General features: G+C 44.7%; 1 protein-coding gene across 8 annotated transcripts in view; it reads right to left on the bottom strand.

The window, feature by feature from the left end:
• MYO1H (myosin IH) overlaps nt 1–24,213 on the bottom strand; it is a 52,643-nt gene that overhangs the window by 5,312 nt on the left and 23,118 nt on the right. For all 8 annotated transcript variants that reach the window (XM_065568828.1, XM_065568827.1, XM_065568830.1 and 5 more), the window contains 20 exons: nt 23,818–23,931; nt 22,232–22,303; nt 20,974–21,093; nt 19,687–19,754; nt 18,586–18,691; nt 17,313–17,393; nt 15,453–15,544; nt 13,719–13,813; nt 11,055–11,101; nt 10,740–10,820; nt 10,115–10,220; nt 7,059–7,176; nt 6,518–6,631; nt 6,324–6,400; nt 4,827–4,895; nt 3,939–4,023; nt 3,061–3,220; nt 1,671–1,754; nt 1,049–1,142; nt 329–384 (listed from right to left, as the gene is read on the bottom strand). In XM_065568828.1, the coding sequence (XP_065424900.1) occupies nt 329–384; nt 1,049–1,142; nt 1,671–1,754; nt 3,061–3,220; nt 3,939–4,023; nt 4,827–4,895; nt 6,324–6,400; nt 6,518–6,631; nt 7,059–7,176; nt 10,115–10,220; nt 10,740–10,820; nt 11,055–11,101; nt 13,719–13,813; nt 15,453–15,544; nt 17,313–17,393; nt 18,586–18,691; nt 19,687–19,754; nt 20,974–21,093; nt 22,232–22,303; nt 23,818–23,931 (1,839 nt within the window). The remainder of the gene's footprint in view (nt 1–328; nt 385–1,048; nt 1,143–1,670; nt 1,755–3,060; nt 3,221–3,938; nt 4,024–4,826; nt 4,896–6,323; nt 6,401–6,517; nt 6,632–7,058; nt 7,177–10,114; nt 10,221–10,739; nt 10,821–11,054; nt 11,102–13,718; nt 13,814–15,452; nt 15,545–17,312; nt 17,394–18,585; nt 18,692–19,686; nt 19,755–20,973; nt 21,094–22,231; nt 22,304–23,817; nt 23,932–24,213) is intronic.

The raw sequence follows: 24,213 nt of genomic DNA, 5'->3' as shown, positions 1-24,213 counted from the left end.
CACCCCCATGAAGGCTTAAAAAGAACCTTTACACTATAAATAATATCTTGTTTCATCAGCTTCCTAGGTACAGACTTACTCAAAAGCAGCACAAGGATGGGCTTTAAAGTTAAACTCATAACCCAGAGATAGGCCTGGCCAGTGTGAAAATATTTGCCTACATTGGTTATTTGATTGCATGTACCATCCTTTGGAACTGGCTGTGATTTTGAAGCACAAGGTTAACCTTGGCACATTTACAAGTCTTGGCAGTGACCTGGTTAAGAGGGAGGTGACGACAGTGAGATGTTGCTGATAAGATGTTCAATCGCAGATTTCTCCTTCTTACCTTGATCTTCTCACCACGAATTAGTTGCAGTACTTTGGGGTTTATGTCTTTCTCACCTAAGGAGCAAACCAGAAACACGTACCACACGGTATGTAAATGTATGCAGTGCCACCATGTCCATCAGAACTGATCCAGCCTCTGCATTCACTGTTTTAATCTCATTAAGCTCCATCCACATTCTATCTGTGAACATTCCATGATTTTATGGCCTCACTTAGAGGGACTCCTGAAACTGTTCCTGAGAAATATTTGTCCACAATGTTACGATTCATTTACTAAGGACATTTTATACTAATCTATCTATCTCTTGCCCCATTGATCTCATAGGGGTACATCCTCAGCTTGGATTGGATTAGCTCCCATTGATACTTCTTCAGTCCAGCTCTCCTTTCTCTACAGAGATCTAGGTGGGCTCCTTCTCAGAAAGCATCCCATCATTAATCTCCCAACGCAACCGAAACACACTAAAACTGTGTGTGTTTGAAAGGTCTCCTCTAACAGATGGTCTTTAAGCGTCAGTCCATAATAAGCAACAGGACGCTGGAATCTAGAGCTGAGTCAGCAGAAAAAACACCAACACCACCACTTCCTACAGGAAGTAACTGGATAGTCCTCACTCTGGCAAAACTTCCACAGACCTCAGGATCTGTTGCCCAGTATATTAAATGGGACTATATTGAGTAAGGCGCACAGGAGTGAAGAAGTTTGTTGTATACTCACTTAGCCTGGTGTCTGCAAAGGGCTGGCTTATGCTCTGCAGGTAGCCATCCTTCTTCCCTCTGAAAATGGCACTCGCTACTACTTTTTGCTGCAACTATTAAAAAGAAACAAAAACAAACAACCACCTGTTTATATTGCCAGTCGAGTTTCCCACTAGCCAGACTAGAGCCTGAGTGAAGGACATCCCTCTTAGTGCAGGGTTCTGCGATTTGCTGCATTTCTCCCACCATGTTTACTTTATTCCTGTGCTGCTACTGCAAGGATTTAGTAAACAACCAGCCTGACCGATTTTTTTTTTTTAACTGTTCATCTGAAAAGTGATGGGAAATAGTCCCATTCATATTACACAGGTCTCCGCTCAGGCAATGGGGAAGAACAGTACTGTGTATTTAAAATACCCCACAACAGAAGGTTAGGGCCATCACCCTCAAAGAAAATCATGAATATTTATTTTCCTACTGTAAAGGGGGGAAGGAATCATTGGTTGGGCTAGCATAAAATGTAAAGTTAATTACCTTTTATAGCTTTTGCTTTGTACCACTCACTAAAGAAAAGGACTCTTATCTGATGGAATGTCCTCTACCACATCCGTTCATGAGCACACACATACTCCATATATTACCTGGGCCTTCTTCTCAGCTGTAATCCCTTGACAATATTGTCGCACTAGGTTCCTCATGCAGATTTTCTTCAGCATCTCAGAGGTCTGCAGAAAATAATAGAATGTATTTCCAATGTAAACATGCACCAGGTGTCCAGACGTAACTGGTGTGGAGCTAAACAGGCAGCATGGACTGAATTTGTAAAATTTAGTCTCAGCTCGGACACCAATTCCATGTCTGACTTTGGTACAAGTCAACCTGTCCCTCAGGTTCCCTCCCCTTTCCCCCACCCCACCCCACCCAGTAAAATGGGTTTACTCTAGGGAGAGATGGTTCGTGTTTGTGCAGTGCTTTGAAGATGCAGTACATTAGGTGAATGCAGAGTAGTATTTCTGAAGCTGAAGTGATCGAAGATGTTTATCAAGGAAATGGGAGTTTCATACAAGAACAGATGCTGTTTCTGTAAAAATGACAGTTCAGAATCTCAGACAGATGGTTCAAGAATCTGATGTATTCTGACAACCCTGTACCAAGGATTAGAAGGCCAATAAAAAGGTAAACAACTGTTTTAAATTTAGTATTCTCTTGGGGATGATCTGAACTGTTCATCCAGTTCTTACACCAAGCGAGGCCATACCTCTCAGCCTGCCAAGCCCCAGCTGTGGGATATAATGTGTGACAGAGATCCAAGAAGACATACAAATTATTCGTGCTGCAAGTTTAAAATGCTGTGGGGTTCGTTCTTCTACTGCAACATAGGGTTGCCAACAGTCCCTTATTACAAGGGGGGACGTCCCTTACTTTTTTCCATCTCTCTACAACAAGATCAGAGTTGCTGAGTGCTGCAAAAAAGAAAATACCCCTGGCAAATGTAGGTGTATAGTGCTTAGTATTAATAATATCAGGAGGGGGTGGATGCGGGTCCTAAGAAAAGTCCCTTATTTTTGTAATACATCGTTGGCAACCCTAAGCTGGAGGGAGGGATAGCTCAGTGGTTTGAGCATTGGCCTGCTAAACCCAGGGTTGTGAGTTCAATCCTTGAGGGGACCATTTAGAGATCTGGAGCAAATATCTGTCTGGGGATTGGACCTGCTTTGAGCAGGGGGTTGGACTAGATGACCTCCTGAGGTCCCTTCTAACCCTGGTATTCTATGATTCTATGAAGTAAGTAACTGATCTCAGTGTAATGAGTGTGCATTTCTGATGTTAACAATTTTCCACAATAAAATTAGTGGGGACGGCGGCAACACTGGAAGCGAAGTGAGCAGCTTCTCTCGGGACACTTGAGCGCGATTCGCTGCAGGCTGAGCGCAGAGCTGGAGGGAGTCACTTCACTGGGTTATAAGGGAAGTTTACACAAACAAGCAGTGCCTTGAAACTGTATCACTATCTCGCAAACCCTGTCCTCACCTCTTCCAAGATAGCAGGAGGCTTGAGCCAGTTCTTGTCCAAGACATTTTTGGGAACATGGTCTCTGAGCTTCGTGAGATAGGTGTACTGCACAAAGCTTATAAACTCATCGTTTTCTGGGCAAAGAGGATTTTTTCGATTGATGAAGCCTTTTATAAACCTACGGAAAGATCCTAATCAGAACTCTTGCTTACAAATGGAATTCAGAAAGTAATGGGAGCAGAAGGTAAGTCAGGTTAAAAAATTCATGCCAACAACTGCTTAGTACAATTCAGAGAAAGCATTGCAACCAATCTCCTTAGCAGAGAACCTCAGATTTACAATACACTAAACACTAAAAGGACTATTCCACTCAACACCCAAACCCCATTTTATGGAAGCCATTAATTTTTAATGCACCAATAAATTGTGCTTGCAAGTTTAAGAGAAGATCTATTTCTATTACCTTCTGCTCTTAGATTCCAAAGCACTATTTTAAAAAGTCAGGCAAGAGTCAGGTTTAAAGACATGCAGAGTGGGCAACTTCTAGAGATTTGGTTTGAGGATCACCCATGAAGTCTGGACACTCATTCAAAACACAAGAATCTACCCGGGCTGTGAAAGTGGACCACAAAGTCCATGAGAAGGGGCTTGAGATTTCTGGTCAAGCCAGAAATAACCATTTGAAGATGGTCGAGGTAAGACCAACATTTGCAAAGGGGTAACAAGTGGCAGATGAGAAACGGGCATGAAGTAGCTATTCTGCCATAGGCACCTACAGGCTGGACAAGAGTAGACTTATACTTGCTAGGTACCACTCTGGGATCACCCCACCCGTGACCCGGTACCCATACCTCTCCCCCTCCCCCCACTTTTTACCTTCCCATGGTTAAACCTACCTTTTGATGGTCTCAACAGCCCACACTCTTCTCTTGGCCTCTTTGCGTGCCAGCGCCCCTCTCCAGCAGGCCTCGAGCTTAATAGCTGCAAGAGTCAGCCATACTGATAGGTTACACTTAGAAATATTTATAGTCCCTTTGCTGTCGAATCCTGCTAATCCCCTGCTGATTTGGAAGCCAGGAAAAGTTTCCTTAGTAAAGGGCATGAATGTTTCAGGCCTCTCCTAGAGTATCATACATCTCCCTGGATCCAGCACTGTGTGTTACAGTGGCTCTGTTGAAGGGGATGTGGGGATATTGGGGTCCTAAACTTCAGAGCAACACCAGGCCCAATGTCCTCAATGACAATAAGGCCAGCATGATGCTTGATGTATGCAGTTAAACAAATGTTTAGCCCTGCTCTTATTGTTCGTGTCCTTTGGAGAGGACAGCTGTCCTTTTAACATACTTGGATAGAAACAGGACAAGCCAGCGAGCTAGTTAGAACAGAGCTGCTTAGTTTGACTAGCAAACCAAGCAAAAACTTCTCTCCTGAAGCATTCAGACATTCCCAGTGCTGTAGCATCCAGTTATGTTCCATCCATAGAGCAGAGGGTACTACGCTTACACAGCATTGATCCCCTCTCCGGTACTGGGATGGGACGCGCGCGCACACACACAGTAGGAAACAGGGTCACACAAGCTAGCGGAGTAATAAAGGAACTGGCTGACTGACTATCTCTAATGCTGCTGTCAGCCACGGTTATTTGGCAGCTAAAGACAAGTCACACATCCCTAGATGGGGTGAGTATAGTGCCGATGCCGTTGCTTGCAGGGAAGTGGTATCTCAACCTCCAGACTTACAAACTCAAGCTGGAAAACTCAGCACTAAGGAATGATCAAACTTACCTGCTTCCTTCTGTTTCTTGTATTCTCTCTTCCCTAAGCAGCCTTTGTATCTGGCCTGTATTCTCGTAACTGAAAATAAAACACATTTCTTGGTACTATGGAGTCACAGCCCTTTGAGAGATGCCCTTCCAATTTCACAAGGAAAAGGCATCCAATTCAGTCAGCCTTAAAATATCCTGTGATAGGGTCACTCTAAGAAGGAATGGGTGGGGAGTTTATTTGAGAACAATTAAAGCATGCAGGCTCTGCATAGGGCACAATGTCATTGGCAAAAAGAGGAACACAAGAACAGCCATATCGGAAGAAGTGGGGTCCACCTACTCCATTAACCTGTCTCCAACAGCCGCTAGTACCAGATGTCTCACAGGCAGGTGCAAGGAACCCTATAACTGCCAATTAAGAGATTACCTACCTAGAAGGGAAGTTGTTTCTTGCCCTCAGGCAGATAGTGCTTGGCACAGAAGGATGTCTCCCCAGCATCCCCATGGGGTGCAACGCCTCCAGGAGAGGGGGTGAAGCATCCACAGGTGCTCTGAGTGAATTCCACAGGGCTGATGTAACAGAACGCATGTAATGTGAATTTTGTTCTGACCCTGCACAGTCTGCTTATGTCTATTCCTCTTTAGCAATCTCTTCAACCCCCACAGGGCCCTGCAGACTACGAATCTCACCTCATCTATAGTCCAACATCTTGGACTATAGCTTCAGGTAACAGATGCACCAATAACTGGCTATTCCTAACTATGCAGGCTTGGTCTGCTCTTTGTTCGGTCCATCTCCGAATGCTTTGTTATACGCCACTGCATTTCTACGCCATTGCCGTGCATGGTAAGCTTCCTTTAAATGAGTGGTTCTTGTAGGTGGCACTATTCAGAAGTGTTAGTGTGTGCTCGTGAACGGTTGCATTTCAGTGCCGGCAAAGCAATTCCCGTTATGCATTTAAGATCTTCCTGGATGAACATTCCATGTAAATGACATTAGACTGGGTCCTTTTTATACGTGTATTAGAGCACTGCACTAATCATGACAAATCTTCGTTTTGTGGCACTCTCCAGAAGTTGGAAGTAGTAAGCCATGTTTAAGCAGCAGAGGTTTCCCAGCACATGCATTTTAGCATCTACATTTACACAGACAGTTAACCCAGCTGTTAGTCACAGTTGTGGTGCTGCACCCACAGAAGCTAAAGAGGTGCCCAACTAGCTATTTGTGTGTGCAAACTCAGTATTGTATGTGCAATCATGGTACCTGCACACACAAATACCAAAGACCTCAAGCTTCCCTAGAATCAGTCAGTTCTGAAATCCTTACCCCGTTCCTGTAACTTCCATCTCCTGAAAGCCCCGGTAATTGCCTCCAGGGATGTTGTGTTTCTGGCATCTATTATTTTCTCACAAATGACTGAAGAATGCTCATAAAGGACAGACATTTTTCTTTTCATTATTCAGATGAAAAAGGGTTATTAGGCTCTGTATGATAAAAAGGCAATTGGAACTGTACCTAGCAGGTGTTTGCTGTATTCAAATGCATCTTCTGTGGCAAACAGAGTCCTTGGGAAACGAATGAATATTTTCGTTCTAAGAGAGAACACAGCCTATTAATCAAGATCCCCCATTGCAACCGTTTTAAAAGGCGCAGTATCCGGACCTGATTATCTGGTGTAACACACTGTGGCAAGAGAAAAGAGCATTTACCTTCCTAGTTTGTATTCTTCAGGTTTGTACCCAATGTGCTTTATGAGCCTCTCCACACCATCAGCTGCTGGTCCAGGCCAATGAGGCCAAGTAGCCGGGCACAGGGACTTGTACCTAGAAAGCACATCAACAAGACTCGACTTAGTTTGACAGAAAGAGCAAAGAGGCCAACAAGTAGATTAAAGTGGATGCAGATGAAGATTAGATATGTTCAGCACAACAGCAGTGGCTAAGACAGCTTCCTTCTTGCACTGATACCGCCTTAAATTCTGTAAATCCAAGACATTGAGCTAAAGTTTTTAGGTCTAGTCACCTAAATCCATACTGAGGGTCCCAAGAAGAATAGCCTAATTCTGAGGTGCTGAGCACAGCAGCGTCTGAAAGCCCTTACACACAGAAAATGACCAGCAATCTGCTGACACCTGGGCATCCCTGCACACAGGAGACCTGAGCTTTGTGTGACATTGGACTCCAAGAAACCTGACCTCACTGAGCCGTCACATTGTTAGGAGTAGCAACCTTTCGAGGGAACTCTGTTTACCTTTGCAAGAAGAGTTCATACTTTCGCCGGTATGCAAAGCCAGCTCGCCTCACCCGCAAGTGCTCCATCAACCCCAAGTACTTCACCTGGTGTCTTATCAGGACGTCATCAAACTTTCCTGCAGTGAATGGATTTCAGAGTGAACAGGAATCACTTGTAAGTTCTCTCAGTGGCGCCACTCACTCACTATTCCATATACCACGAAAGGCAGCACTTCAACAGGGCATACCATGGCAGGCAGGCGAAGTGTGATCACAGCATGGTGAGCTCCACGGAGTGTCTGCTGAACAAGTCAGTCTGTGTTTTACAGCCCCCATTACTATTTACTCTGAGCGGCTCGCAATCTTTCACTGTAGTTCTGCTCACAACCCCCTTGTGTGACAGGCCGAGACTCCCCCACTTTGCAGATTGTGAGCTAAAGCAGAGAGGTCAAGCGTAAAATTTTCATTGGTGCTTAAGTCACACTTTCAAAGGTGATTTGGAATAAAATTTTTAAATGCACCTAAGTGAGCTGTCCAAGATCACACAGGAAGTCTGTGGAGAATGAAGGAAGTGAACCCTGCCCTTGGTTACCACCCTAACCACTGAACAATCCTCTCTCTGATCCTTGCACTCTGGCACCAGCCTGGCCCTCTGTGCTCCCTCCTCAGCAGCAAGCCTTTGTTCTGGGCCCCACTACCATTGCTACCCACCTTTCATTCAGCTGCGTGCACTTGGCACGCCATGCTCCATGGTAGGCTAGTGACACACTTCTCAGGGTACCCAGGATTGGGAATCACCTTGTTACCCCCCACCCCACCTCCAGCAATAAGGAGACTTGCTTGGGCTTACCTGGGTGTCAGCTCCCTGATACCACCAGCCTGTTAGCCACCCAAACCATCTCCTCAGGCCCCCTTTAACCCTGCAGGTTAATAGGTGCACCCCACTCCTTGAGCCCCTTTGAAGCATTCACCAGTAATATTTAGCTCCTTGTCCACTGACCACTCACAGAAATACTAGGTTTTCTATCCCCAAGGGGACAGTGCATACACCAACCTATAGGATCAAATTCAGGATCAGCTCCTGGTAGAATACTACAGCACCGAGTTATATTAATAGTGAAAACAACTGTAAGTTTGTCAACACAAAATTAAGATTTAAGAGACAGCGAATAAGGAGAACAGAAACAGCAAGGTGATGTACAAAACAAAGTTGATGCTCTAGAAAGCATGTTAAGACAGGAGGTTGGTCTCCGAGGAAGTCTGTCTAACTCAGACGTCCCTTACAGTGCCTCCAACCACAGTAGGTAGGGATCCTGTTTTCATGAATGGAAATCGCACTGCCCAATTACTTCCTCAGGTGCAGGAGAACCTACTCCTTATATTCCCCAAAGTTCACCGTCTGCCCCCAGAGACAGGGCAACCCGCTGTCGCTCATTCTCCAGTGTGCCCCTTTCTGGCGGACTCAGGATGTAAATGGGGCTTCCATTATGTTGCCTTACAATGCTTAAATTTACATTTCGACAGATGCTCATCTTACCTCCCGCCTTCTTTGATTGGAACGAACTTTAAAAACATTTTTGGTACATATACACAATTCCTTAAATATTGTCTGTACACACATTTCACATGGATATTCATAACCAGCATGACTCTGGCTTTCATTTAAGCCCTCACATGATAGTCTTTACGGATAAAGACCATGAAAGCGGGGTGCTAGGTGTAAGGAGCTTGTCAGGAGCTGCTGTTACAGAGAAGTCGACCCTTTGGCAGCTGACACCAATGGGCCTCTGTGTCAACTAGTCATTAGACCAGGGCTTGAACCAAGGACACAGTTGAACATGGAGGTGGTGGATGGGCCCTGGCTTGTACAGGCAAGGTCTTAGTCTGGTAAAATGGTACAGCTGCCCGAAGAGTTTGAGAAGCACCAGATGTGCTACAGTCTATTACTTCAAGTGAAGGTGCTTCAGCAGGGAGTGCTGGCTTTTTGAAACATTAAGTGGATCATGAATGGTCTTCCCCTCACACAACTTCAAGAATATTTGCTCTCTCTTGCCATATAAGAGTTTCATGCTGTAGCTCTTTGCACTTCTCCAAAGTGCCTAAATGTTAATTAAGCCTCACTATACTAGCGTGACATAAGCGTGTCCATTTTGTAGGTCAGGAAGCAGGCACACAAAGTGACTTAGCTCAAAGCTACGTCATGGAGGGTGGGACCAAGACTAGAAGCAGAAATCATGACTCCCATTGCCCCATCACCACACCACCTCCCCTCCAAAAGCTAGAGCCTGACTCTAGACCTCCCGCTCTAACCAGTGGCAGCCCCCACCTGCTTGCTGCTGGTTAGAAATTAGGCAGATTGATAAATGTACCATGTCAAGGCATTAAGCAGACCAGGAAGCAGCTATGGCCTGAAAGCATTGAGGAGAATGGGTCTATTCGGAGAGGTGCAGTAGATGGGTGATGGGGTTTTCTGCTAGTAAGAAGCACAAATGTTCTCCTGCATTCCCTGTCACCAGGAAAGAGGGTTCTTGCAGTATGCTGGGGGTACTTAAATCATGTTTGAAGATTAGCCTACAAAGTGCTGGCTGCATAGGGGTGACTGCCGGGCAGCCCGCATGGCACGCCTTGAGGAATTCTAAGGGCTGTCTAGCACAGTGGTCTCCAAAGTGGGGTGTGTGCACCCCAGGGAGTGTGCAAGAGGATCCTTGGGGGTGCGCGGCAGGAGGAGCGCTTTTGGGGGGGGGGTGCTTCGGCAGTTCGGGCGGGAGTCTGAGTGGGGTTTTTTTTTTGGCGCGGCAGGGGGTGCGTGCTCAAAAAAATTTTACTGATAGGGGTACGCGATCAAAACGGGTACATGTAGCTGGGTAGTGTATAAGCAGCGCTAAAGTTCAGCGCCAGACCCAGGGGGACCCACTTTCATTGAAGTTTGGCCTTTCATTGTGAAGTGTTCCAGGGCTGCTCCGTTACTGCATCTGGCCAGGTGTTGGACTTGGTGGGTTTTTTCAGGAGTTACACCATAGCTGAGGGTCTGCCTCTTCACCCCACTAATACCATGATCACAAAGACGTCCCTTACCAGGCTCTTTGCCCTCGTTGGGTTTAATACACCGGATGTAAGAAGGCTCCTTGGACATCAGGATTTCGATTAGGCTAGCCAGGCTGTTTTTGAACTGGGTTGCAACCTGTACCGACAACGAAGATCTCTATTAATGATACAGCTAAGACAGTGCAGTTACTGAAGTCAACAGTAAAGCCCTACTCCAGTCCTTGAGTTGTAGGTTGAATTCAAACCCGTGTTTCCAAAATCCTTCAGTGAGGTGGGAAAACATTTGAATATGAGAATTCTGGAGGGTTTTGCTTAAACCAGCCACCCTCGGAATCTGCCGAGCAGAGAGATGTGTCAGGCAACCCTTCGGAACTGAACAATCTTTATTTACCATGGAAAGCATCCAGCACAGTTTCAGGTGCTGAATAAATAATCAGTACCACGGAGGAGATGCATCACACTCCTGACTGAGATCTAAGCAGCAGGATTGGATTTTTTCCCTCCCCTTCAAGACTGCCTCAGTGTTGCTCTATTGAGGAATTCCACGGAAGTCAAGAATAAGCTCAGGAGGAGGGATTAGGCCTCTGGAAGCCAAGCTATTTTGGAAGTTAGTTTGCTCCTCCTTATAGGTTTGGATGTAAGGGATGAAACTCACAGTCTCAGGCCGTCTCCTGTTGTCTAGCTCAGATGGAAGAAAACATTCTTTAATTATGCCATTTTTAGACTTGCACAGTACCTGAAACAGAGGAGTGCAAGGGTAAAGTAAACGGGCACAATACTCCTACAGGCTGCTGCTGAAGCGAACAAATGAGGTTGCATAGACAAGAGCTTTCCAGAAGACCACGACCTGTAATGGCCATTGAAATGCTTGAAACTGTGTAAAAGTCTCTCAGATACTTAACCAAACTAAAGATCAAATCACAAAAAATCCTTCTGAAAAGCCAATTCCGGTGATTCAATAGCATCTTACCTCTTTCAGGTTTCTGTACAGGAGATCATTATTCTTCTCTAGGAATCCTGAAAAGAAAGTTTTAAGAAACAATGTTGTTTTGAAGGAAATTAAAGGAGAATTATTAGGAGGTTCTTGATGAATTTGCTGCTTTTGCCCCTCACTCAATACATCTTAAGAGAGCTGCTCAGAACATTTTCAGCAAAATTTCATTTCAAAGCCAAAGACGGAGGCACACTCTATAGCCTGCTGGTTGCGGTACCTGCCTGCGATGCAGAAGACCCAAAATTCAAGTCCCAGCTCTGCGTGATCCAGAGTGATCTGGGATGAAAAACTCTGCTCTGAATCAACCAGAGCAAGGCCTTGGACCTACATGTCCCACCACCCAGACCACTGCCCTAACCAGCAGGTTGTAGAGTGAAAGTCTCTCTCACCCACCACACCCCCAAGCTCAGGTATGGATCCAAAGTGAACCAATGTGTGCTCAAATGTCCAAAGGGTTTTGTTTTAGTGAAGAACGAAAAACGTTGACGCTTCGGGAAGTTGCCACAAAATAGAATGATCATCCTCCAGATGCTCTAAATCCAAGTGATCACTACCCAAATCAGCCATGAGCAGGGAAGTCTCCATCTTGCAAGGACAGTTCAACTTATTAGGCATTACCAAGGCAGACCAGCCAAGCTAAGTGGCTATTTGACCAGATATGATCTTCGCCCACAACTGTTACGCAGCTGTGTGCTACATGTAAATCTGAAATAAAGTATTCATTCTTTGATCTGACCCTTCTGTGTGAAAGTCTCACTGCTCATTGTAACCAGGAGCAGAAAAAGACCACCACCTTTAAGAACTGGTCTTTAGAACAGACATTTGATCCCTAGATTGTAACACTCACTGCACATGGGAACCAACATATGGAAGTGCCACTGCAACCATTAGTGATGCAAGATTCTATACGAGGAACAAGCATTGTGCTCAAGTTAAAGAAACCCAGAGTGCACACAGAGGCCAGTGAAAGCTATTTGTATTGTTTAGAAGATGCAATTGACTGAAGCAGCTTAGTGACTGAAGCTCTAGAACGATAATTTCGCTGTACTCAGACCTTGCAGCTGAACCAGAAGATAGGACAGATTCTCAGCTGTTATCAGGGCCGGCTCCAGGCACCAGCTTAACAAGCAGGTGCTTGGGGCGGCCAAGGGAGAGGGGCGGCACCTGCGGCAATTCGGGGGCAGCAGGTCCCTCACTCCCTCTAGGAGCGAAGGACCTGACGCTGAACTGATGTCGCCGATCACGGCTTTTTATTTTTTTTTTCCAATTGCCACCGCCGATCGCGGGGTTTTTTTTTTTTTTTGCTTGGGGCGGCAGAAATGCTGGAGCCAGCCCTGGCTGTTATGATTGGTTTCAAGAGCTGTGTAATTTACATCAGCTAAGAATCTGGCCCAGAGTATTCACCCAACAGTTTCCTATTAGCAACTAGCAGTCTTACTAATACCTATGCAGACAGCTTTGTTTGCATGAGTAATCCTATTGGCTTATGTGTGAGTGAAGTTACTCATGTGTGAAAGTGAAATTACTCACACAGCTTGACCCCAAGCATTCAATTTAGCCTCTCCCTGGATATGCTTTCATGTCAGCAGAGCCGTCCCTGGGGTGGGGTGAATCGGGTTGACCGTTCCGGGGGTCTGCGCTTTGGGGGTCAGATGCAATACTTTACATGCACCCATCACAGCATGCGTGTGTTGCTCCGGAGGGTTCAGGGATCCCGGGAGCTGATCAGGGCTGGGGGATCCCGGTGGCGATCGGTGGGAGGATCCTGGCAGCGGTTCTCGGGTATGCCCCGCCGTGCTGGAGGCAGCAACGATTATCCCTGCGCAGGTCCCGTGCAGGCATTCCACAGGCCGGGACCTCCCAGCCCCATCTAGCAGGGGTCAGTGCTGCCCTCCCGGGGTCCCCAGCCCAGCCTGCTGGCAGCAGGGTCATGGGAAGGCCCTGGGAGCCTGTGAGAGGCCCCTTCGCAGCTGGTTATTTCTGTGCAGGGCAAGTCCAGCTTGCCAGGCCCTGGCCCATGAGCTCCCTGTGATGGGTGCAGAGTGGCTCAGAGACTGGCCCCCAGCTAGAGGGTCCATGCACAGGACAGTTCTGGGGCAGGGCTGCCTCACGGTGAGTTTTTTTTTTTTTTTAATTATATGAACTTCATTATAGTTGTACACAATATAATAACTACCTTTTAATTATACAGCTGGGCGCTATCAATATTTAAATGCAGCTGCCCTTGAAGTTCACTGTAACCAGATTTCACCTGTATAAAAAAAAATGCTAAGGGGGGGGGGGGCATACAGGCGGATTTGTCCCCGGCCCCGCGCCTCCCTGGGGACAGCCCTGCATGTCAGTTTCGACCACATCTATATAGATTTTCCCATATTTTTGAAAAGTGAGTTGCATGAATTAAATCTTCAAACAACTGAATTTTTCTATCAAAAATTCAGACTTGGGGATTTGAGATAGTCCAAAGAAGGAAAGGCAGAGTGCCCCTGAAGGGCAAGTCTATTTCAGAATCATTTTCTAATCAGGTGCTGGAGGTGGAGGATTTACCACCACCCGCTTAAGTGCTGCAAGTTAAAGCACACGTCACAGGGAGAACTGTTAGAATGTCCTTCAAGAATGCAGGCTTGTCTAGTCCACACTCACCTACTACGCAGTAAGTGACCTCCCCTGCATAGTGAAGGAGACGGAAATCCACCCAGTCAATTGATTTTCGTGTCTTTTGATCTGCAAGCTTGCGGCTACAGAAAGAAAGAAACCAGAGAGAAGAGCAAGAAGCCAAATAGTTTCTTCAGCTCATGGGAATGGTGGAATCAACCATACTAAGAACAGTTTGTTGCAAAATCAGAAACTGACATCAAGTTAGGCTCTTATTAGCATGAATCTGATTGCAGGGTTGGGGCCCATATAGACATTTCTTTGATAAGTTCCTTCTGAAAGAGATTTTGCAAATTGGTCAGAAGCCATCTAATAATGAAGAGCCTATTTCAACAGAAATGGTTCATGTACTGTCATGGTAGTTCCCATAATCTTATGTGGCCTGCAATATGCTAGTTAGAGAAAGCCATTCATTCAGGATACACTTTACACCTTGCAGAAGACACTTAAATGTTCAGACATTTTTATTAGCTTTGTCTATGGGGCCGGGATAAGGATGGCAGCTGGCTTCTGCCTGATTTCAGTTTGAAAAGACACCCCAAAATTTTACACTAAACAGGCAAAAAACACAGTTAATGGTGTTTCATGAATAGCAGATACCTAATGCAAAGAGGACACCACTGAAACTTTGAAACAGTGAATGCTTAGTATTTCTGGGAACTACTGTAATAAATGTTTACTAATGGCAAGATTCCATTTGTGACTGAACTGCGTTCACACTGATGTTGCCCTCCAACATGCATTGCCTTTTTTAAAAAATGGAGTAGTTCTAGCAATTATCTCTGAAGATCTTGGTCTGAAAGAGAGTAGGATATTAAGGAACAGATAGGTAGCGGGCAGATTGGTTACTGACTCTTCACAAGGAATTGTCCTGAGCGTCACACAGCCAGAAGTAACATTTCAGAATCTTGATTCTGTGAACTGCTGGCTACTCATTGGTTTTTAGTTAGCCTTCTCTTATGGACACCCAGGTAGGGACCCTGTCTTCACCCGCATTTGTACAGCACCTACCACACAGAGCCCTGGCACTAGGCACTGCAGCAATAGGAATATTTACTGAAGTGGTACTTGTTGGGAAGAATCTAGCAGGGGCACACACATCTCATGGAGATGGCATCTTTGGAGAAGTTTGTATCTGGCTCCAAAGCCAAGCTCTGCAGGCTGGGCTCATCTCCAGGGCTCAGTTCTGCCTAGTACCTTCAACTCTCACGGACTTCAATGCAAGTTGAAGTTATTTGTCACCTCACAGGATTGGTCCCTGATTTGGATATAAAATACACATAGAAGGATGGATAAACTGGGGCCCGACTTAAATATTGGCAAGCTAATGATACAGGGAAGACAGGAATCCCCCCCCCCCCCCATACCACACCACAGATTATAATTTTGTAATAATGGAGATATCCTATCTCCTAGAACTGGAAGGGACCTTGAAAGGTCATCGAGTCCAGCCCCCTACCTTCACTAGCAGGACCAAGTACTGATTTTGCCCCAGATCCCTAAGTGGCCCCCTCAAGGATTGAACTCACAACCCTGGGTTTAGCAGGCCAATGCTCAAACCACTGAGCTATCCCTCCCCCCTACCACTAATCATAGTGGTAGATTGCAGGCAGCCTGCTAGAATGGAACTTTTCTTTGGTATAAAACAGGACCTCAGAACAGAACACTGGAAACCCTAGGGAAAGTTTCCTCTACAGTAGGTTACAGAGCGTAAGTGCATACGTCAGGAAGTGGGCATGATCTCCTACTTTCTCTTCCAACTTTTCCAGGAAGCTTAAATCAGTTGCTTCACCAGGCCGTAAACATTCTTCATCCTTAAAGAAGAAACATTGCAGCATCTTAATCTGACCTTACTGCCTGCTGATGGCAGATTTGAACATGATTTACTGACCCAAGATTTGCCAAAATCATTTTCTGTAATCTGTATAAAGTGTATAAATCCCCTCAGAGACCCCAACACTGTTTAGAGAGTGGTCATTTGGGATTTGGGGTTACCTACTGATTTTAGGGTTTTCTAATAGCATCCATCACTGGAGTTACCTGAGTGCTGATGCAGAGAGAAGCTGGCCTAGTTTTCAGAAGTTTTATGAACCCACAATCCCACTAATTTCAACGAAAGCAGAAGATTCTCAGCCCCTAGGAGCATTCTCAGCATCTAATATCAAAGTATAGAGCAACATTTGCAACAAAAGGCTTTGTTTCAGCAAGGTAAGTCTAGGGAGGTGGGGTGTATTAAGAGTGTATTTATCTCTATCATGATTTAATTCAATGTACCATATTAATGCACATTTAACTTTGAAGGCCAGTAAAATCCGGGCAGTGGACACACCTACCCTTGTTCAAAGAAGAGTGCAGCTGTTAAAGAAATGCCAAGTAACTTTTTTCAGAACACAAACGGTCATCTCATGACTGTAACTTAGTACAGTCTGGTTACAAGATAACATGTCATAGTAATTCCTTGCAACTTATCAACGACAGCACTACCATGCGAAACTATAAGGTTTTCAGTTTATAAACTATTCAGTTTCATACAAAAAACACCTATATGCTTCCTTGTAAAATTCATAACTCAGTTTTACAAGACTATTGTTATGCAGAGAATTTTACATTCTCTGCAAGTATATGCCTCTCTCCGGGTCTGTCTCCGTGCTTATAGTCAGTTTCACATGAAGATGGCAGGGTGGAAGAAGTTGATATCACTAGGCACTGAGACCCAGGAATACATAGATAAAGGCTAGAGATTCTTGGTCAACATTGATTACAGTTTCTAAGAGTCCAAAAGCCTCCAAACCTACTGGATTCTCATCTTTTCTACCCGAGACCCACCCCCCAACCCACACAATTATGATATGTATAGAAGAGTTCTCCTTGCACATGTACTTAATTAGAATAGGAATACTAGCATTAAGCTTCAATAATCATGATCCTCCTGCCCTGGGTTTCAGTGCATCAGTCACCCAGCTTCTGTATCCATGTGATAAACTCTCCACTCCTCAGTCTACAAGTCGCAAGCCATGGGGTCAAAGCACAATGCATCACTGTTGAATTACATGCATCTTTACAGAAAGAATCCCTATAAATCTTACCTTTCTTGTTTTTCGCATTTAAGAACGGATTGCCCTACAGTAATTGTATTACCAAGTTTAAAGCAATTTGATTTTCTCGTAGGGCTCCCACCCCATTTATCCCAAAGGAGGAGGAGAAGGCTGCTCTGCACGCTAGGAGTCCTCTTGCAGACAGTGCCCTGTCAACATCACTAAGGCTAGAAAGCTTCATTCAAGCAGCCCCTGCATCCAATGCAGGATGGTGACGGCTGTAATTTGGGGCTTTTGAGGATAGAGATAAGAAAACAGGAGAAAATCTCCGAGCACAGCTCAGAAAAAAGAACAAGTTGCTCAAACTTTACTTTGGTGTTCTGTGGTGTTTTCAGACTCTGTAACCTAGTATTCTACCCAACCCTTTTCATAGCAGAACTTGAGCATCCATATATTTACATCCTGGGTACTGTCGAGTTCTTAACATATTGAGAGAGTAATAATAGTATGGGATCACTGCACAATAAGGCACAAATTTTGTTCTTACCAGTATGGAGATTATTCCTTTGTGTTTCTCTTCAACCAAGTCACAGATGATCTTGTTGTTGAAATATGGAATTGGCTCCCACTGGGATTAGAAAGGAAAAGTGATTTTAAAGAATTCAGAGAACTTTACCTACTCCAACCTGAAATAATTCCAAGTTAGGATTTAAGGTTTTATTGGAGAGGTTATTGACCCAGCCACTCCTCAATATCTTCCCCCTTTAAGCAGCATGGGCAGAATTATCTTAATCTCTACATTATTACACTGCAATCCTTCAGTCTCTTCCGTTGAAAGACACTCAGCTGCATCTTTTGTTGTTAGTATGTCTTTACCCAATGCACAGTTAACCTGTGGAATTTGTTGCTAGAAGATGTTGTGAAGGCCAAAAGTATAACTGGGGTAAAAAAAAAAAAAAGGTAGTTTATAGAGGATAGGTCCTTCAATGGCTATTAGCCAACGTGGTCAGGGATGCAACCCATACCCCACGTGTCCCTAAACCTCTGACTACCAGAAGCTGGGACTGGGTGACGGGGAACAGATCACTTGATAATTGTTCTGTTCATTCCCTCTGAAGCATCTGGTGCCTGACACTGTTGGAATACAGTACACCGGACTAGATGGACCAATGGTCGGACCCTGCATGGCCATTCTTATCTTACAAGGATCTTCTTTATTTCTACAAAGGCATTTCATTGCAGAGTCTGTGTTTCTAACCAAGAGTCCTAGTTCTGCCACATTCTCCTTCAAAGCATACAAATTAACTCAACCAGAATGATTGAACGTGATAGAAAGGGTACAACTAGGAGTAGTGGGATCAAAGTAGGGAAAGGGAAAAGTTAGGCCAAATATAGCAAGAGCTTCCTGTGAGTTCTATTACATAGCACAGGGGTTCCCAACTGGAAGCTGGGGGTTAAACAGGCATTTGGGGGTCATGACTATCCCACATATCCCATGTTACCAAATGGGAGGAGGGTCTGTGGGAGAGAGCCCCCAGGACAAAAGAGGTTGGAGACTGTGCTCTCTATAGCTCTCAAAGGGAAGCATTCTTTAAAAAAAGATGACGATATGAAAATATACCATCGATGATAATCCTGCACTAACTGAAGGGAACGGAATGGGTGGGACCACTACGCCTTTTCCATCTCAAATGTCAATGGTATTCCAACTGTAATTGAAAGTTTTAAAAAGCACTATTAATGCCTTGGTGAATAAGAGGAAGTTTGCTGTGCAGTGACGTTCCCAAGAGAACAAGACAGGGAAAAGCAATGAGAGTTACCTCTATGCCTTCCATCTCATATTCCTCCTGCTCTGCCTTCAGAGTCATTTCGATTAACAGCTGCTGGAGCTTTTCGTTGCAGTAATTAATGCAGAACTGTTCAAAACTTTAGAAAAATAAAAGAAGCAAGAATAATGATATGCATTAAAGGAAAACTTTCTAGCTGCCTTCTTCGTTTGTAGGGAAACAAGTGTAAAACCCTTCTCCCCGTGACAGAAGATGAGCCCATGAAATAGCCGAGACAGCTGTAGTTTTGTTTTCCCACTAGAACTATATTTTAATAGAAAAAGCCCATATCCCATTTCAAGAGCGGCTACCTACCAGTGTAGAGGTTTAATAAGAACTGGAGAATCAGTGCGGATAAAATACGCCACTCCTCCCTCCCCACCCACTGCCCCTAAAACTTCTGCTTGAAACTCAAACCAAATTAGAGAGCTTTGATAAAGTTCGGCTAACTCCACCCTCTACCTTCCCCAAACACATATGCACACTGTCATCTGAGCTGCAATTCCAGAAGGAAGTACCAACATTCTTCCCAGAAGGGCTATTTTTGAGAGACTCCCAGCCCATTTTTGCTGACACAGCAAGCTCAGAGCAGTAGACTAACAGTTGAATGTTTCTGAACTAAACTGCCACATTGTCACCCATCACTAACTTCCTTCCCAACAGCCTTATAATTGAACATATGATGACAGAATAAGTGTTACAGGGCAATGAGTTTTGTTTGGCTAGAAGAAGGTAGTGGTCACATCCTTCTGTCTCTCTAGAGGCTTTGAAAGCTGCCCCACACAAGAAGATGGCCCACTCCAATATTACATGCACAAGTTTTTCCATAGGATTCTGGATTTTTAACACAATCAGCCAACTAGAGCAAAGAAATGAGTCGAGACCTTCACTGTGCTTCACGTAGCCAGTTACGCCTACATACTGCAACACACGTCACAGATTAGGTACAGCTCAAAGCTGATGAAGGGAGCTGGGACTCAACTTCCTTGCCTTTCTGGGGTAAGCCAAAGCCTGAGCCCTAATGGCCACGCATTGCTTTGGAAGCAGACCCACATTAGTGCACGCACAGTTTGAGCCAGCGTCAGTGGCACTTACCTGTTTGTATCAAACACTTCAAACCCATAGATGTCAAGCAGCCCAATCACCGTTTTCCTGGTGAGGTCCTGCCAAAGATACCATTAAATGCTCCATGAGGAAAAGAGGATTTCTGTAACTGGTGCGATTGCTCTGTATCATTCATGTGGTTCCCTTCACCTAGATTTTAATCTCTCTCATTTGTTCCCACTCTGCCACTGACCAGGGAGACTCATTACAGGGACAGTGTCATTACCACATGGGTCCCCTCTAGCAGGCAATTCTGCAGCTGAACTGACCAGATATTTTGGTGAGCAAGCCAAGACAGGTCTAAATATTCTTCGTGGAGGTTGGGCGTAGAGGTAGGAGAGACTGTGGAATAAATCCCCTTTATCTTCCAATGGCTTCACCCTCTTATACACACTGGCAGGATGGCCGTCACATATATTTGTTCCAGACAACCATTGCCTTCTATATTCGGGTAGGACACAGGATCCCATGCTGGGGACTCCTGGTTGTTCCTAGCTCTGTGAATGTTTGTAGTCTCTCCCACTCAAAGCCTAGTGTTAACTCTCAGACCTGGCTTTCTTAGCTGATAGTACAACACACATCCTGGTGCACAGCTATTAAATCATTAATGGGGGAAAATCTAGCCAACCCCCATTTTCCACCTTTCAAAACTACATATCTGGGATAATAAAAACGGACCATGCATGGCTGCCTGGTGGCTTACCAAACCAAAAGCAAAGACCTCCTTCAACTAGTCTGGAAGGTCACACCTCTCTCCTAAGCACAGATATCAAGGCTACTTTCCATACAAGTTTTGTCACCATTTGGAAAACATTTTTCTTGTCTTCTAGAAAGCTTAGTTTTATGTTAAACTCCTTGTTTTTGCACCAGCATTACAGACCAGCAAATAGCATGTTAGTTTGCTGCCACATGTCCAACAGGAGAAGCACATGCCATAGTTTGGATGGGTCCTACAAAAGCAGTGATTTTTTTTTCTTATCAGCTATAAAGTGATCATGTATAGCTCTGTATTTACTTCCAATCAGGATGGACAATTTTAAAGCAGGTCATGCATTAGCCAAATTGCTTGACAATGTATCTTTAGTATTCGATACAAAAAAAATCAAGCAGAACATGAATCTCCAGCTCACAGTGGTTTGAATCCCTGAACTCAACTAGCAGACTTGAGACGTCTGGTGGAAAACACCACATGACTGACTCATTCTGGAAGCGCTGTCCATTCACTGAATGAGACAGTACTTGTCTGTAGAGCACAGTATTAGCTAGAAGGGAACCAACCTTGTTGGCTAAAGATCCATTAATTTTGTTGACTAGCCAAGTAAAAGTCCGTCCATAAATCGCCTTAGCTGCTGCATCCCGAGCACAGAATGCCAAGTCTATGTTCAGGGGACTTAGGACCTGAAAGAAAAAAAAAGGCAGGTAAAAATACTCAAGTATAGTAACTAAGATAACTCATCGTCAGTAATTTCTAACTCATTTCATGCTCATGGATTAGAGAGCAGGCTACCATCTGACAGTCTCCATTTCACACTGAAGCATGAGCAAGCATTCTGACTTCAGATCAAAACTGAAGCCAACCACAGCTCCAGGTACCGGTCCATAGCTAGCACCTCACTACTGCTCTAGCGCCCCAGTTATGAGACCGCATGTTGGGTCCTAGTGCCCTACTTCCACACATCTCCCACCCAGCTGCACACATTCTAACCTGTAGCAGAGTTTAGACCGGTCCAGTCTCACAGTAATGAGATGGATTTGAAGTTAAGGAAGTTTTGGATCACGGTTTTGAAATAAAGTGAGATATTCCATATATCATCTTTTTGGTCAGAAGGTGCAAGACAATAGCTACGAATCTCCTAGCATTAACATTCAGGCTACAGGAGAGGAGTCACTGACAGCGAAGTGGATGAATAAAAATAAGGATTGAGCCCCATTTTACCCCCTAATTTGGGGGCAAACATTCATCTATATACGAGCTAAATGATGTACACCAGATATAAGGGGGAAATGGGTATACACTATCAGTATTGATTAGGAGGCTGCATTTTGGGACTCTGCCAAATTTCAAGGGAAAAAGCCATCAGCAATTCTGACGGCTTTCAAACACCATACAATGTTACAAGCGGACATTTTATACAAATACTCCCATCTGCATATGAAGCCAAATTTCTCAAGAAGCACTTTACAGACTACACAAAGGAAGATAATTTGGCTCAGACGTGTGGCTGCATGTAAACCTTCCTCGCTCCTGGCTTTTTTCAATCATTTGTGTCACTCCGCAGGAAGGCAGCCTCACACCAACACTTCTCAACTTAATAGCTCAGAAATTTACTAAGGAAGGTAACTGTTCTTACCACAATTATTTTACAGATAGGAAAAGAGTCAGAGATTCAGGAAACTTGGTGAAGTTTCCTTAGAGAATCTGTGAGTGTGTCAAGAACAAGACACAGGGCATCCTGGCTCCTTATCCCAGGGTTTTACCACTAGACTGTGTTGACTTAATAGACTATGAGGAATCGGACACTGGCTTAATTTATACCTCTTCTGATCTGGCTTCTATCTTTCTGTGCGTCAGAGCTTCCTGTAGAATGGATAAGTGGACGCCCAATAACTGCCAAAGAAGAGAGCCACAGTTAGAGTGCAGAGGGGAATTTCATGACTACCGTCAATTTGGAGTGAAACGTCCAGGCTGCTGCCTTTTACTCTTAATGACTCTTGAAAACCCAAAATGTAACGGGGCAACCAACATTTGCATTTCTCTGCGCCCACAGATAAGTAGCGGAATCCATATTAAGATTTAAAGGAAAAGGAACCAGACACCTTTGCTATCTCAGTTATCTCTGGTCATATCGGGATTTTAACTACAGCATTTTTCTTACTTGCAGTGGTTTAACAGGATTGCCATGATTAGAGGTCGGTCAAGAATTTTCTCCCATAGTGTCTTGGCAGACTGCACAGGCACCTTGGGGAGTACTGAGTTGCTGCTTCTCTACTAGGGTGTAGCCCACACAACCCATTTCTGGTTGTTAGGGGGTGGCTGTATTGGCAGGTTAAGCCGCTCTGATCTCCTTTGTTATATTTAAAACAACATTAAGCAGTTGATTTCTACTGACAACAGGAAAGTCCAAATGGATGCTGCTGCCACTCCAGGCTGAACATGCAGCTTGACCCTTTTGTGCATTGGATTGAAGGAGCCGCGTAAGCCAAAACATTACGTGCCACCATAGCGACAACTGTGCCCCTCTGTCAGCAGCCACCCTGCAAGCAATGCAAAGTCACGTATGCAGGTCTGGGAAGTGACCGTGTGTGTCTTTATGCCAACTGGGGACAAAGACACTATTAAAAACAATGAGACAGAGGATATTCTAGTAATGCCTTAATACCCCACACCCATAATGAAAAGCATGGATCAGTTACACAGGCAGCGTCATGTAATGTAAATACCCTTGATGGCTAAAGTTGAATTAAAATGCTAAGGAGCCTGTTGCATATTATACATTACAGATTTCAACTTGTCCGTCTTTATGCTGACAGCAAGAGTTGTTTAAAACATTTAAACTTCAGGATCCTGCATCTGGCAGCTCAGTACAGAGTTCATAGCTATAAAGAAGACAGTGGAGAATAATTGATCAAGTCCACTGAATGTAGGACAAGAAGTAATGGGCTTAATCTGCAGCAAGGGAAATTTAGGTTAGATATTAGGAAAAACTAAGGGTAGTTCAGCTCTGGAATAGGCTCCTGAGGGAGGTTGTGGAGTCCCCATCACTGGAGGTTTTCAAAACAGGTTGGACAAACCTCTGGAAGGGACGGCCTAGATTTTTTGGTCCTGCCTCAGTGCAGGGGGCTTGACTAGTTGACTTCTCAAAGTCCCTTCCAGTTCTACATTTCTAGGATCCCCTGATTAGCGCAGGGACAGTTTGAGAGAGACTCAACGCACAGAGCCAAGGTGAGCCCCTCAGAGCAGAGGCTGTCCTTCTAGAGAATTTGGACGCTTCCTAGGACAGTACGTGCTACCATTCACAAGTCAAAAACATAGCAAGGAAGGGAAGCAACCCCTCAAACTAGTGCCTTGGGCCCCTGCTTTCAAATCTGTATGGAAGCTTCCTGTCTCCCCGTAGATGATACCTTTGAGATCCATTTGATCTGGCTGCCGTTGGTGATGATGGCATGACCGTTACTATCTTCTTCATACTGAATATTCCCCAGGTGCAGGACACTGGCAATGACCCCAAAGAGATGCTGAGGCCAAAGTGACAAAGACTGTTAAAAGCCAAGTTCATATGGTTACATGGTCATTACTCTTAAGCAGAATATGCTCTTGTTTGGCTCAGTGGTAGTGCAATCTGTTGATCTGAAAATCAACTACTGCTGAGAAAGACAGTGAGAGATTATTAGCTACTTCTCTAGACCTGGTACAGAAGGACACTCCAATCTGGCCACCTCCTTCCAGTCTGACTCCCTGGGATACGCACATCATCTGACACTTCAAAATTAAGCCAGCTGCTCAACCTTAGAAGTAGA

This window comes from Chrysemys picta, chromosome 15 (assembly GCF_011386835.1).
Source record: "Chrysemys picta bellii isolate R12L10 chromosome 15, ASM1138683v2, whole genome shotgun sequence".
In the NCBI taxonomy this organism is placed as follows: domain Eukaryota; kingdom Metazoa; phylum Chordata; order Testudines; family Emydidae; genus Chrysemys; species Chrysemys picta.
Note: the sequence above shows the minus strand (reverse complement) of the source record. Positions and strands in the feature narration are given on the sequence as shown.